At 39.0% G+C, this 15478-nt stretch overlaps 7 protein-coding genes across 7 annotated transcripts; 4 read left to right on the top strand and 3 right to left on the bottom strand.

Moving 5' to 3' along the window:
• Nucleotides 1-232: 232 nt before the first annotated feature.
• On the bottom strand, nucleotides 233-922 carry VMA4 (H(+)-transporting V1 sector ATPase subunit E; the record flags this gene model as incomplete). The annotated part of the gene is made up of 1 exon (XM_018132506.1): nucleotides 233-922. One exon carries the CDS (start codon nucleotides 920-922, stop codon nucleotides 233-235), a length of 690 nt encoding a protein of 229 aa, XP_017988213.1.
• A 578-nt stretch (nucleotides 923-1500) lies between these two features.
• MIP1 (DNA-directed DNA polymerase gamma MIP1) lies at nucleotides 1501-4785 on the top strand (the record flags this gene model as incomplete). Its single annotated transcript, XM_018132507.1, has 1 exon — nucleotides 1501-4785. One exon carries the CDS (start codon nucleotides 1501-1503, stop codon nucleotides 4783-4785), a length of 3285 nt encoding a protein of 1094 aa, XP_017988212.1.
• A 151-nt stretch (nucleotides 4786-4936) lies between these two features.
• AW171_hschr53150 (HEL065Wp) lies at nucleotides 4937-5689 on the bottom strand (the record flags this gene model as incomplete). Its single annotated transcript, XM_018132508.1, has 1 exon — nucleotides 4937-5689. One exon carries the CDS (start codon nucleotides 5687-5689, stop codon nucleotides 4937-4939), a length of 753 nt encoding a protein of 250 aa, XP_017988211.1.
• A 179-nt stretch (nucleotides 5690-5868) lies between these two features.
• On the top strand, nucleotides 5869-8217 carry SCD5 (Scd5p; the record flags this gene model as incomplete). Its single annotated transcript, XM_018132509.1, has 1 exon — nucleotides 5869-8217. One exon carries the CDS (start codon nucleotides 5869-5871, stop codon nucleotides 8215-8217), a length of 2349 nt encoding a protein of 782 aa, XP_017988210.1.
• A 178-nt stretch (nucleotides 8218-8395) lies between these two features.
• On the top strand, nucleotides 8396-8850 carry AW171_hschr53148 (HEL067Cp; the record flags this gene model as incomplete). Its single annotated transcript, XM_018132510.1, has 2 exons — nucleotides 8396-8476; nucleotides 8599-8850. 2 exons carry the CDS (start codon nucleotides 8396-8398, stop codon nucleotides 8848-8850), a joined length of 333 nt encoding a protein of 110 aa, XP_017988209.1.
• A 410-nt stretch (nucleotides 8851-9260) lies between these two features.
• Nucleotides 9261-13940, bottom strand: AW171_hschr53147 (myosin family protein; the record flags this gene model as incomplete). Its single annotated transcript, XM_018132511.1, has 1 exon — nucleotides 9261-13940. One exon carries the CDS (start codon nucleotides 13938-13940, stop codon nucleotides 9261-9263), a length of 4680 nt encoding a protein of 1559 aa, XP_017988208.1.
• A 352-nt stretch (nucleotides 13941-14292) lies between these two features.
• On the top strand, nucleotides 14293-15351 carry FRT1 (Frt1p; the record flags this gene model as incomplete). The annotated part of the gene is made up of 1 exon (XM_018132512.1): nucleotides 14293-15351. One exon carries the CDS (start codon nucleotides 14293-14295, stop codon nucleotides 15349-15351), a length of 1059 nt encoding a protein of 352 aa, XP_017988207.1.
• Nucleotides 15352-15478: the final 127 nt, after the last annotated feature.

The raw sequence follows: 15478 nt of genomic DNA, 5'->3' as shown, positions 1-15478 counted from the left end.
AATATACAAATAAAAGAATTAGAAAATATTAGTTCTTAAGTACACTAATCTATATTGTAGGTGTATATACGTTCAAGAATAACATCGAGTTTGACTGATTCCTTTAATTAGCATTTTGATGAATGCATAGAATGCCAAATATATTATGTGAATATTTCACAGCATAGTCCTATGCACCTTACTCATCAACAGGAAGAAGACAATAAAGATGCGATTCTATATTCAACCTCAATCAATCAAAAAATTTTCTCGTTTTAGAAGGTCCAAATAATTCCATCCTGATCGCAGGTAAAGCACTCTCATCTAGTAACTCCAATCTCTTTTCCAAAGTATTATCAATAGTGATTTTACTTGAGGCATCAGTGATTATGACACCGCCAGCGATATCCTTGTTTAAATAGTCAGAAGAGATATTAATTATAACGCTTTTACCAGAAATCTCCTTATATTCCATGCAGATAGCTTCCTCTAAGGATTTAAACAATTCGACATCGCTTTCCCTAATTTTAACAGTAACTCTTGGCTCCAAAAGTTTCAATAAACCTTCTTTTGTCAAATTTGAAAGAACTGAAGCATAATCAGATTCGGAATCTGAAATAGTCTTCAATTTCTCTTTTGCTTCATTGAATATGTTTTGTAAAATTTCTTCTCTAGCTGATAAAACCTTTAATCTAATCTTATTTGCAATAGTCGATTTCACAATTTGTTGCTGCATCGAGGCTTTCTTCAACTTTTCAGCAGTTAGAGCATCAATGTTACTGGATTCTTTTCTAAACAAGCTAGACTTCTCGATTTCATACTCCTGTTCCGCTTTTAATTGGATTTCTCTAGCCTTTTCCTCCGCCTCCTTCTTAATGAAGGCTTGCATTTTGTTCAATTCATCGCTAACCTGGTTTGGCGTCAAGGAGGTAATTAATGACATATTTGAGGAGCTGGGGGACCTAGTGTAACAGTATATGGGCACTCTATTCGTTTATATGTGTACAGTTTTTATAAGGGGCTACCTGTTAACATGTTGAGGTAGTTTAGTATAAATATCATTTATTACGTTGAGTTACCCGGTTACAACTTGAAACTCTCAGAGAACATTAACCAACAGATAGTATACAAGCATAGAAATAATATCTACTGATGAAGCATTAAGCTTAGCTATCAAGCTCCATAAGTTACTAGATGTTTATTGTGTTGAACTTATTCAATTAATGTGTAAAATTCTCCCATCACCGTATACGAAACAAATAGTTGATATTTATGCAGTTATTGAACGTGTTTGAGGGTCAATGATCACTCAAATTGAACCAGTATTGCCTCTATATTGTAATCTTAGACCCGTTAGTTAAAGTTTAGGTCTGCTTTTATTTTCTTTGTTTGTTCTATGCTCTATAAGAAGTAAAAATATTCACATTGTAATTGCAAGATTCAATCGCTACCACAAGTAAATAAGTTAATAAAAGGGTTACTGATAATACGCGGTCTATGAAGTTGTGAAGTTTATTGATAATGCAAAAACTTCGATATAGTTGTTTTGGTCGGCACTTGGAATCTACAATTCAGCGACGTTTTAATGTCGGCGGGTTGTCAAGTTGCTCATCTAGCATAACGGCGGCTAATACGAAGTTTATTGAAACTCCAAGGATCAATCCTGTTGGAATCCAATATTTATCAAAATCTTTACACAAGCAGTTATTTGGAAATAGCTCGAGAAATGATGCATTAGATGATATAACTAAAAACACTTTGGTTACGTTATCACAACAACATCTTAGCCAAAATGGTCTACTTGGAACTAAGACTACCATAACAGAACCGATTAGTTTTGACCTTCCTAAACTACAGGGCTCTTCTTTAGACGAGCACTTCCAAAAGATAGGCCAATTTGTATCCGATCCATATTTATCTATCTGCGAAAACAAGTTTACAAAAATTATAGAAAAGCCGAAAGAGTGGATTTTGAAGCCAGGATGGTATCGGTATGAGCCTGGGAAGGCGCCTAAGCCAGTACCCTATCCTTTAGAGGACCTGATAGTTTTTGATGTTGAATGTTTATACAAAATCTCACACTACCCGACCTTGGCGGTTGCACTGTCAGACAAGGCATGGTATTGTTGGTGTTCGCCTTACATATGTTCAAGTGAAGATCCTACATGTTTAATACCATTGAACACATTGGAAAGACCGATTGTTGCCATAGGGCATAATGTTGGCTATGATAGATCTAAAGTGTTAGAAGAATACAATTTCCAGTCCTCCAAGGCTTTTTTCATGGATACTATGTCCCTTCACATTGCATCATCTGGGATGTGTTCGAGACAAAAACCGCGGTATTTACAGATACAAAAGGAGGCAGAGATTCTTGGTCTTTACGGTAATGAGTTAATTGACTATAATGAAAGGGATTCGTTTGATGACAAATGGGCTACAATCTCAGCAACGAATTCATTGAAGGATGTAGCTAAGTTGCATTGTAATATTAAATTGGACAAAAAAATGCGGGAGGCATTTGATACAGAAGATAAGTATGACATTATAAATTCATTTCAAGAATTGGTCAACTATTGTGCAAAGGACGTAGAAGTCACGAGCAAAGTTTTTGACAAGGTATTCCCCCTCTTCAGAGAGAAATGTCCTCATCCGATTTCCTTCGGAGCATTGAGGTTCTTGGGAAGTTGTATGCTACCTGTGAAACCTGATAATTGGAAAAGATACATAGAAACTGCAGAGGGCATATACCAGAAGGGCAAAAAGGAGATAGAGGATAAAATTGTAGAAATTGTTGAAACTGTCGTTAAGTTGAAGGATGATCCCGCTAAGGTGAATGAAGATCCGTGGTATCGACAATTGGACTGGAACACAAAGCCGTTGAGACTTACCAAGAAAGGCGTCCCAATGAAGAATCAAAAACTACCAGGTTATCCTGAGTGGTATAAATCAATGTTTAAAAGTGCACGTGAATCCCGACCAACTGTCTCAATACGAGGGCGTATAACGCCTCTGCTTTTTAAGTTGACATGGGAAGGTTTTCCAGTTCTTTGGGTGGACGGTTCAGGTTGGTGCTTTGAAGTTCCCCAAGCCCAGGTACCCTATTTTCAACAAAAAAACTACTTAATTGCAGAAACTGAGGTTATTGCAACACCTGGTCACACCATTTTCAGGATTCCTCATCCAAATGGGCCGGAATTGAATTGTACTAATTTGTTAACTAAACCCTTTATGCATTATATGGCGAAAGGAATTTTACAATCGCAATATGGTTTGGCACGAGAAGCTTTGGAAATTAACTCGTCCGGTGCATACTGGACGGCTGCTAGGGAAAGAATAATTTCTCAGCATGTCGTTTCAAAGAAATCATTCCCAGACCAACTGCGTTCCTTGGACGGTAAGCCGTTTAACTCTTCAAATGTAGGAGCCATTCTTCCTAAAATCATCCCAATGGGTACAATAACAAGAAGAGCAGTTGAAAGTACATGGCTAACGGCATCAAATGCTAAAAAAAATAGGATTGGATCTGAGCTGAAAGCCAATATAATTGCACCAGATGGTTATAGCTTTGTGGGAGCCGATGTGGACAGTGAAGAACTATGGATTGCTTCTCTTGTAGGAGACTCGGTCTTCAAATTGCATGGAGGCACTGCGATTGGATGGATGTGTCTTGAAGGAACAAAGTCTGAAGGTACTGATATGCATACTAAAACGGCTAATATTTTAGGTTGCTCTCGTAACGAAGCAAAAATCTTCAATTACGGTAGAATTTATGGTGCCGGTGTGCGATTCGCTTCTCAGTTGTTGAAACAGTTTATTCCTACATTGACAGAAGAACAAGCGAAAACTACTGCTAGAAAACTATATGCAAATACCAAAGGTCAAACTCTCAGGTCAGAGTTATTTAAAAAATTTTGGTTTGGTGGATCTGAATCTGTAGTGTTTAACAAACTGGAACATATTGCCGAGCAGGATGATCCAAGGACACCTGTCCTTGCTGCTGGTATAACTGTATCCCTCATGAAATCCAACTTAGGTAAGGATACGTTCCTGCCTTCAAGAATAAACTGGACAGTTCAATCTTCTGGTGTGGACTATCTGCATTTGTTAATCTGTTCGATGAATTATCTCATAGAGAGGTATAGAATTAATGCTCGTTTCTGTATATCAATCCATGATGAAGTCAGATATATGGTAGCAGATAAGGATAAATATCGGGCAGCTATGGCCTTGCAGATATCAAACTTATGGACCAGAGCTATATTTTGTGAACAGATGGGTATTCACGATCTTCCGCAAAATTGCGCATTCTTTTCAGCAGTAGATATTGACAAAGTAATGAGAAAAGAGGTTGATATGGATTGCGTTACGCCATCTAACGCCGAAGCTATTCCTCACGGCGAAACAGTTAATATCAATGATCTATTAAATATGGGCACTAACCTTTTGGGAGATCATGATAACTCCGTTAACATTGAGAAGTATTCGTACCAGCCAAGACAGACGGTCCTATCATATTATAACAGCAACTACTCAGATGAATTTCTCAAATTCTTCTTGCAAATGCAACTACAAACTTCCAGGTCGACGGTCATAGAGCTACAAAACCAATACTACCAAAACGTACACAAGAAAAAACTGAACCCAGTTCCAAGTGAGAAACTAACTTATGCACAATTTAGCGTTGTTAATGAGAAGGTGAACGCTAAAGCCACCAAAAAAATTGATATGTACGGAAATTTAGAATGGGAAGACCATTATATTACAATGGAAGCGGACTCCCAAATGGCCATAAAAGAAAGTTGAAAACCACCTAGAAAATTACATTGTATATAATTAAGAATTAACTAAACTGGTTAATTTAGCACAGATGCTATGAGCTCGTGCCACCTGTAATAATAACGTCTTCTATTCTTGTACATTTAAATCTCTCATTAATATACAACCAATCATGCAATTAGACTTCGTGATTAAACTTAACTCTCTCCCAATATCCCTTTTTTAGACCATCTATTTCTTCTTCCGTCTTAGTGGATCGGAGGAATCGTTCTACCGCTTCTGTTGTAACAGTAACATCAGCATATGTAGTTGAATCATCATTATCATCATCCTTATGCCTAGTCTTCGCAACTTCTTTGAAATCCTCTGCTATATATATGTCATTCTCAATTCGCTGCGAAGCTCGATTCAGCAATAATAATTGCTGCTGTTCATCAAGTTTAGTGCTTTCTTTTACTTTAAAGTCTCGTTCAAGAAACGAAGTCCTAAAATCATAACACGCCACAGAAACATCAGCCGTCTCTCCTTCTAGCTCCTTCTTGTCACCTTCAATAACCTCTTTCATAGCTCTTTTCCTATCCTTATAACTTTCAGTAACGAAGCTTTCATCATTAGTCTTAACATTACCATCGTCCAACTGCCTCTCCACCTCAATCTTAAGGGATTCATTCCGTAATCTATCAAGCTCCCTCAGCTTTTTTGCCTTTATGAACCCCTTCATAAATTTGGATCGACTTGGAGTCTCTTTATCCTCCTCTTTTAGATCCTGTTCTATTTCATAGTTTACACTTGACTTATTAATGGTTTCCTTAGCCAAATGAGCACGCTTTTTCACATACTCTTTAAACCCATCATCATCAGCATCATCATCACTACCACTACCACAATCAAATGGACTCTTCCTCTTAGCAGAGCTGGCCTTTTTAGCCATTATATCTGTAATGTTATTTATATAATATTGTTTATCTAATATTTTGCGTTAATACCTAATAAAAACTGGTTCGGCTTAGGACCTGTTACGTCTAAAGAAACGAACATCAGTTGAAAAGCTTCAATTCTACTATTCTACATCAATTTCTAGTCTAGCGCATCTCAAGATATTCTGCATTCATGTCTTTTGATTGGCTAACTATCCCAGGGTTGCAAGTAGATAGTGAATCACAAGAATCATCTGAAAGACCGCCACCGCCAATACCTAATCTTTCATTTAACTTTAATGAAGACTCAAATAGCATTGGTAACGATACAAGACATCCTTCTGAGCAGTCAGATAGTGTTGAAGGTGAAAATCCACCTCCCCTACCATCACGTTCACACCTTCAGGCTGAAGTAATGCATGAAAGTTCTTCTATGAATTCTCTATATGATAGTAAGAAGGCCAATAATAACATAAATGCCAATAACTCCGATACTCAGCTGGTAGCGTATACTGAAACTAAAGAGGATATGATGGTTCCTTTATCGCTTTCCAGTAGTATGTTGGATGAACAAGAGTACAAGACTTATAAAAGGTGGTATAATATGCTTGTATCTAAGCGACGAGGCCAAAATATCCAATTGGATCATATATTCAGCTTTCTCGGGAATTTTCATCTTACAGATCTGATAAAGGAGAGAGTTAGGTATATTTTTCGATCATGCCAGCACTCAGTTAATATTGCGCAGTTCTTCGCTATTATGAGGGTAATATCGCACTCATTGCACGATAGCAGATTACCAACTAGGCAAAATATTGTTGAGAAGGCTCCTGTACCTACGCCAAGGTCTATTTTATCTTCTGAAGCCGGTCACGAAACTTATGAGGAGGTTGAGGCCGACCCTAGGAGCGAGATTGATAATAAGGTAGATTTTGATAGTTTTGCTTCCTTGTTGTTAACTGGCAAATCTGTGAGAAAGAATATTCGTAGAAAGATTAATAAGAAATCTGGTAAGGTCAAAAAGGTTGCTTTCTCTGATAATCTAGTAACATTTCATGAAGAATATAGACTGGAGGATGAAGGTATATATGGCGATTTTAAAGAAGTGGAAGACAACAATGAGGAGGATTCTGAAACAGCAGGTCCGTTAGACTATTCTCTTCCTATGGAAAAGTTGTTAAAGAAGCTGTCGGCTCGGAAGCACCATAACTCGGCTTTGGTCTCGGAACCAGCACCTCAGCCTGAAACTGCTGAAGAAAGGGAAGTGCTAGCAGATATGCATGACTCTTTGAATAGGTTTAAACAAATTCAGACAGTCGACAACGTGACACTAGGGGATTTCAGTTCTCAGTTCAGGGCCTACATTGCGGGAACTCACTCAGACTCTACTAGTTCGGACCCTCAAGTTGAAGAAATTGCAACTGATGTGAATGAAAAAAATGGTATGTATTCTCCGAGCCAGCGACCTATTCAAGTCCAGCGGCAACAGCAATCTTCACAGCAATCTTCACAGCAACAGCAACTAAATTCCTCTCCTTTCCCCCCACCACCGGTGGCTCAGCAGTACCCCCAACAAGCTCCAACCTCATACCAATCACACTACTCAATGCAGCCGCCCGAATACGCACAACATTCATCCCAAGCTACCCCAGTCAATTCCTCACGTAGCCCCGAGCCTAGAATGCCTTTTATGCAAGATCATAAGGAAGAGGAACGGCCGGCAGCTCACACAACTGTGCTAGAGCCTTTAAGACCCACAGCTACTGGTTCTGCTAATAGGCTCTTTCGTTCACAAATGGAATCCATAATGCCCATTAATGCAAAGCTACCAGCTGCGCAGCCTCCCGTACAACCCCCTTCGCGTCAAGTGCCAGAAATAACTGTTATGAGGCCAACCACAGAATCCAGTTCGGATTCTAAGCAGTATACAATGCATCCGCAATATCCTCCTATGCAATCTCAACCCACACCATTGTTGTCGTCGAATTCCGCAGTAAGCACTCCGTCCCTAACGGTTCAAGATGTAGATTATATTCCATCACGTCCTTACCAACAAAGGTCACCATATCAGCTACAATCCTCTCCACAAACTCCTGTCAGAACATTAAACAGCTCACCTTATCACTTATCCCCATCGCATACAGGAATTGTTTCTTCAGGCCCTCAACCCGGCAAATATTTCAGACATAACATCACTCCCTCCGATCTCTCTCCGCAACATAATGCTCTAGCTACCTATCAACCACCATCCGTCCAACAAAGTGCCTATTTAATGACGAGAAAGCAACCGCAGTACAACCAGATACAGCAGCCAATGCAATCTACTTCTTTATTGTCTGTGCCGCCAGAAAAGACATACAATAGCTCATATCTCGCTCCAAACCAGGCGTATTCCAGACAGCAACTTCCACAGCAAAACACATTGCAATTTCAAGGTCGTACGTTACCTCCTTCATACTCACAAACACCTGGTTACCTAAACGATTTAAAGGCCTTACAGGACCAGGTCAACGAGATACATAGAAGCTACAATAGGAGGTGATGCCGTCATCACAATGACAGCGCCAATTCTACGTACATAATGATATATTACGTACATAGTGATGTGGATGATTTGTTAAAATTGTAGCTCCTAAATAATAGTTAAAACTTGGTTCCTCGTTGTCTCATAACCATATTTATCCTTAATATACTTAACTCAGAGGATTTCATTATTGCATATGTCATCATCTGTTCCATATGATTCATACGTCCCTTTAGAGGGTTCTAATGCGCAGTCAAAAACTGCCGCCTTACAGGCAGTATGTGTGAAAAGATGTTTTGTTTGCTCTGATGATATGAGCGACATAAGGTTTTAAATATGATCATCTTGAGGACTTTAAAATCTAAATTGTATTAGCCTTTACTAACAAGTTTGAATTAGGAAATCGATGATACTGTTGGTATTATGAGAGATAATATTAATAAGGTGGCAGAGCGTGGGGAGAGGTTAACTTCGATACAAGACAAGGCAGACAATTTGGCCGTCTCTGCACAAGGTTTTAAAAGAGGCGCTAATAGGGTAAGGAAGCAAATGTGGTGGAAGGATTTAAAGATGCGTATTTGTTTGCTATTGGTTATCCTTATCTTGTTGATTGTTATAATTGTTCCAATTATAGTTCACTTTAGTAAATGATCGGAAATGGGATCTTCGCAAGTATTTCAACTATTCACGTAACTTTTTACACTTATTGCCAATCTTGTGAAGTTTTTTTACTCTAAGGGATTATTAGGTCGTACTTTATTTGTACGAAAAATTGGTGTGATATTGCAAGCTTTAATCATGCTATAGGGACTGTTGATATTTGATTTAGTAGGCATCTCTAATATCCTTCATAACTCACCGGTTATTTGACATTGTTGTAAACTATTATTATATACCCGCCCCTAAGTTAAGAGAGTTCATATAAGTATGATTACTCGTAACAATACGTGATAACTTGGGTCTCTAAATTAAACAAACATATACATTACATGGCGATACAAATTTTACTTGTGGAGTGGGGCCAATTTAGACCTATGTAATTACAAGTATAATAGAAAATTTCACTCAGACTCCTGACCTTGAGATTCCACGGCGGATACGTTTTCGGAAATCAATTCAACCACTCTTCTAGCAAGTGGTAAATTCAACCAAGCTGGAATATGAGCCTCGATTTTGCCGATTTCTCTGGGCTCTATGTTACTGAATGGATCGCTAAATGAACCTGACGCAATAGGGAGGAAAATATCGTTGTTATGGGCAGCGTTGTCGTCATTCGATAATGCAGATTCCCTCTTAACCCTGTCTGCAACAAATCTTAAAATGTCTTCCGCAATTGGGACCTCATAATCTGCAGCAGAGTATTGAGCGATTAACTTTTGTATCTGAACAGGCTTCAATGATGAACATATCTCCCATAAAATGTCGATATCTTCAACTGTAGCCTTCTTCAATTGCAAAAGCTTCGATGCTTGTAGCATATGTTGTAAACATGCACTGCCTTCGGGAATATGATGCACTTTACACCATTCCTCTAACCTTGTGACGTTGTAATTTAACTGTAAACCACGTTTCCATGACAGGAAGTTACGTCTCATGATCAAATCATTGAAACAAATGGCATCTACAAACTTCAATAGTGACATAACGACTTCCCGGTATACTTCAGGCTCTGCGTGATAAGCCTTCATAGTCCAGTAAATAGTGTTGAAAAATGTCAAAATATCATCCATTTTATAATTGCTGCCTCCAGCTGAGAATAACTTCGGTAGAAATGCAGATGAATCTGGAACAACAAATCCTGGTAGAGCCTGAGAAACGACAACCGCAGAAACAGCCTTCTTTTCTAATTCTTTTTGTAACTTTTTCAACCATAAGTTGTATATATTGTAACTTAGAGTTTCAAAGTCATCCTTTAGGACACTGACCAGTGTAACATACTGCTTATATTCTTCCTCATTTAAGTCCTTCATGTAGGAATTATCTGTCAAAATAGACTTGTGCGCAAAAATTGCAAAACAATATAACTCGCGTACATTGGTTAACCAGAAGGCTCCTACACCAACGATGTTATCTCCCTTGTAATTAGTAACGTTAGATTGAATAACTGCTAATGTAGCTGCGAGGAAACGTTCACTTTGTTCCGTTAATCCCATTCTCCACATATCACTTAAAATGATGATTATAACTCTAGCAGGATATAAAACCTCCTTCTTTGATAAGTTGGCAACAAACCCTGTCTGAGGTAACCTTGGGTTCTTCAATAGGGACTCCACAATCTCATTAGTTAGTGGTCTATCATCACTTAGTAGCTTATACAACTCATCGTTAATATGAGAAATCTGGGAAAGAACGGATCTGCTATCCTCCTCTATTACACTATTGTTGAGAGAAACCATATTCCATTGCTTAGGAGAAGCAGCGCTATCCATAGTAGTATAAGAATTAGCACGCTTGCCATTAATTGGCGACACAGCATTTGCAGGAGGCGGGGCATTACGAATTGCGTTATGCAACCGTGCGATTTCCTCTTTCAAAGAAGAAACTTCATTAGATAAATCAGAGTTTTGAGTCTTAGAATCAGCCAAAATTTGTCTAACCCTCGACAATTCATCCACTTTCTCCTTAATTTCATTTCTTAATTGCTTTTGTGTGGATTTCAGTTCTTCAATTTCAAGTCTGGCATCTTCACATTCTTTCTTCGCAGCCAATAACTTTGAGTGTACTTCTTCATAAGCAGCTTCCTGAACACTACGCTTTTCATTCATAGAGTTAACATACTCTTGATTTTGAATTTTCAATAGTGCTCTCATATTAGCTGATTCCTCTAACGAAGTTTGTAACTCATTAATGCGAGCATTGAATTCCTTGTTCTCTTTCACCTTCGCAGCTAACGACTCCGTTAATTCAATAACCTTGTTTTCCAACTTATAAGAAACAGCTTTCAAATGGCTAACAGATTTTGCTTCCTGTTTCAAAGATTCTAACTTTCTTTGAGCAAATTTCCTTCTGACCAAAGATTGCACTACAATTGTGCTTTTTCTAAATCTAACATAGTAACTCCTAGGTTTAGAGGCTCTAACCTGCTTCTGAATTTTCACTGCAGCATCATTTTCCCTTCTTCTCACTAACATCGCACGCACCAATTGTGTTCTCATTAAGGATTGAGTCCGAACAATGCTGGACAATTGATGCTTGACCTTTTCACGCACTTTACAACCCAATAACAATGGCTGTATCAGCAAAGCAGCTAAAGTCTTGAATTCATGATCTACATGAGCACGAACAAATTTACCCCTAGACCAAGACTGCGTTTTTACAATCGCACTCACAGTTGCCAAATATTTCCTACGATAATAGATAGCCTTAATCTTCTTTTGGATCATTGTAGAAGAGTTGTTTAACTTATCAGTTCGTTTTTTCTCCAAATATGCCAACATTCCAGCCTTGAAAAAGATCTTAGTGTTACCTAATTGAAACTTCTCTTTATCTGTGACGGTGGCATCCAATATCTTCTTACATAATTCACTTATCTCTTCTTGTGTGGTTTCGGTTGCAAATATTTTTGTCCAATGCGGCGATGGTACTAAAATATGGTATCTTAAGGCAAATTCGTTGTATGTCCACCTGGTTGGGAACCCTGCGCACGATATTCTGATAGTTTCCAATACACCACATGCCCTTAGTTGAGATAACACCATCAAGTTATCGAATTGCCACGCTTCCTTATTTTCGTTTGGTTTAATACAACGAATGTAATGCACATTAGTAGCATTGATAGTTTTCATGAGCTCGATCAAGGATTGTTTAAAAAGGTAACCCAGTGTGGGTTTTCTATTAACCGTTCTGGCTGCTGGGCCTGGTTTCTTTTGTGCATCCTGTTTCTCAGATAATTCAACTGCAGTTCTATCCAAAGCATCCAGAATCTCGAGCAATGTTTCATTTGAAGAGTTCCTTAACACCTCCATATGACCATCTGATACTGTGTCTCTATTCTTTTCGATAAAGCTCTCAACGTCGTAAGACACATCTAAAGCATAGTGAGATACAATGAATTTTGCTTGACCAAATCTTGGCTTTGAGAAAACTTTATTAGTCGGTGGTTTATCAAGAGTCTGATATAATTTTTGAGTCCAACTTTCATCCGATCCAGCTGGTAATCTAGATTCTTCATCCAATAACGATAGAATACCATATTTACTTTCAATCAAATCAATACATGGTTGATTGTCATTGAACTCAATGAATGACCATTGTATCTGCTCATTAACGTATTCTTCCTGTTCTAATTTGAAAACATGCTGGTTAAACTCTTGCTGCAACTTCTCGTTAGCATAGTTAATACAAAACTGTTCGAAGGAGTTCTTTTCAAAATGCTCAAACCCATAAATATCAAGGACACCAATGAAGGACGACATTTCATTGGCTATCTCGGGATTGCACAAAACCTTATTAATATTCTGCACTAACCAGTCAAAAAGAGCAGAATACATGAATTTGGCCACAGAATCACGGGCAACGACCCCCTGTTTATAACTGAGATTCGAAATGATCTTTTCCGATCGCGTATTAATCTGCTTCTTAGTGATCCACTTAGCAAAGTTTACGGGATCAATGCCTAGTAATTCGCATGCTGTGCTTAGATGCTGGTCATCAGTGCTTACAGAAGCGTCAGTCCTTGTTTTCTTGATGTCGATGTTCCCGATATGCAATAGAGCTGCCAATATTTTGAACAATTCAAATTGAGACTGCTCAGAAATACCCACTAATTTTAGAGCTTCCGTAGTAGTTTTGTACTCAGCTTTGTCATCAACACCCTTAATTGTGTACTCCCCACCTTGGTTTAAGTAATGATAGTCTTCCACTTCACTCAATCTTAGTTTTTCTTTACTGGTCTTCGGCAACCCTGCCAAAAGCTGGTAAAATATGTGGTAGTTCCTCTCCGTTTGCGGTTGAAAGACAAGCCTTGATCTTTCCAACAAATATGTCCTAATTCGTGCACCAACAATAGAGGTTTGTGCATCAAACAGAATTTCAAGGTACTTACCAAATCGCGAAGAGTTATCATTCCTTGTAGTCTTGGCATTACCAAACGCTTCCATTATAGGATTGGTAGCTAAAATTCTCTTCTCCGTATCGGACATCTCGATCACAGACAGCGACCCTCCAGCACCAGTTTCTTTACACTGCTCGACTGTGGCAAAATACCGCATTATATACTTCGCAGAAACGGTTTTCCCTGCTCCAGACTCTCCAGAAACTACAATTGTCTGGTTTTCGCCATCTCTTTTCATCAAACTATACGCTTCTTCAGCAATAGCAAACAAATGCGGCTCTAATTCTCCACGTCTTCTACCCGCATATGCTTGAATCATATCCTGAGAATATAACTGCTCCACTCTATCAAATGGATTAGTGGCAATTAGCACAATCCCTGAATAAGTATAAATATTCAACTGCGCATACCGCACCTTGATTGCATGCAAAACAGCAGGCTCATTCAAATAAGAAAGCGACGTTAAATCTTCAGTAGCTTCTAACACTGGAGGATTTCTTAATAATGGTAATTCATCACTTGATCCTTCTTCGAGACTAGAAGTTATAATCTTGATGACATTACCATTTTCTAACGTTAAATCTAAATGAAACTTATCATCAACTTGTTTATTCTTGCAAATCTCTCCACCGATCCACCCCTGATCTTTGTCTGGGTACCAGCAGCGGGTACCGACCTCATACGACATAAGCGGCCTTCTATATCAATATTGGTACTGCGTTTCCCAGCTGTTTTGTATTGTAAGGCTTTGTTTATAAATAATATCCTACACCAAAAGTTTAAAATTAAATTTCTGATAAGGAGGTGTGTTCATACAGCTAATAAAACTGCTGGGCTTTACATAAAAAGAGAAGAAACGATTCCAAACGGCCCGGGTAACAGCGGCTATTTTCGCGTGGTACGGGTGTTTTTCGGAGCAGCGAAATTTGAAATTCGCCACAAAAAGGATGATTACCCTACCTTTGCAATGTTGATTCGAAGCCGAACAGCCGTATAGAAGACAGCTATACCATAGTTCAAGAAGATGGTGTCAGGGTAGGATGACTAGAGAGATTGAGGAAAGAGCTGAAAGTCACAGAAATATACGTCAGGTGTCTGGAGGTGTTCAATCGCTAGAAAAGCTGAAAAATGAGGAATCATCGGTAGATTATACTAGTGCTGCGTCAGGGAAATTTAGTGACTGTTTATTCGGAGCGGAGAAACGTAGTCGCAGTGGTTTTCTAGTCAGAGATGGTTCTGGGATGTTCATGACGCAGAGCAATCGACAGGTATTTTCTGTTGCCAGTGTACCAGCTCGGAGGACCGGTGGTGCTACATATTCGTTGGGTGCGTCGAGCGGCGGAGAAAGAGAAGACAGTGATAGGCGGTTAGCAAGGCAGTTTCTGCAAATTAATACAGGTGCGGGAACTGGAGAAGAAGTTTGGGGGGTGGGACAGTCCGTTGGAAGTATGAACGACAGACCTTTTTCAGGGGAGTCGTTTGTTGCGTCAATTACTGATATGTCTCTCCCCCAGCTATGGGAGCATGAACTTAGGGGTGGGACCTTCCCATTAGACCGGTTTATGACGCACACCACATTACATGATGTTACAGATGCCTTGGAGGGAGTAGATAGGATTCTAGCTGGACTAGAACTTTCTGCCAAGAACGAGCTAACAATGGACGTGTTTCCGAGGACGACGGAATTATCTCACCACGAAGTGTTATTGCGTAGGATACAGCAGGATATATCCAATATTAGACCTATACTCCAGGAATTTGAAGTGCAGGTGCGAGAGCAGCATATTAAGGTACTCGAGGATGCCTTTTGCACAGCAAAGGATGATTCGTTTATTGTAGAGCTCGCTACTACTGTTGATCAGCAGATAATGGAGCTCGAGAAACTAGAGCAGGGCATTACAGATTGTAGGGAAGCATTGGAGAAGCATAAAGCTCGTCTTGAGCAGCTTGAGACGGCTTTTAAACTAGTGGATAGCGTCGAGGAGAAGAAACAACAGATGCGTTTGACGCGCAAGTTTAGGAAGATTCGCGGTATTTTATGCGATGCTTTGGTAATTTTAACATCAATTTTAGTCTGGTGGATCTTGCGTAGCATTTAGTCTTTTTACAAGGCATTAGATATGGGACTCTACATAGGTGTATAGGTTAAGTAATACATCTTATAAGTGCAATTAAATGACTTCAGAACTAATACCCGCAGTTAAAGCGATAAACTGTGGTCCTAGT

The sequence above is a fragment of the Eremothecium sinecaudum genome, chromosome V (genome assembly GCF_001548555.1).
Source record: "Eremothecium sinecaudum strain ATCC 58844 chromosome V, complete sequence".
Classification (NCBI taxonomy): Eukaryota; Fungi; Ascomycota; class Saccharomycetes; order Saccharomycetales; family Saccharomycetaceae; genus Eremothecium; species Eremothecium sinecaudum.
The sequence above is the reverse complement of the archived record's forward strand: the minus strand, read 5'-3'. Positions and strand labels throughout refer to the sequence as shown.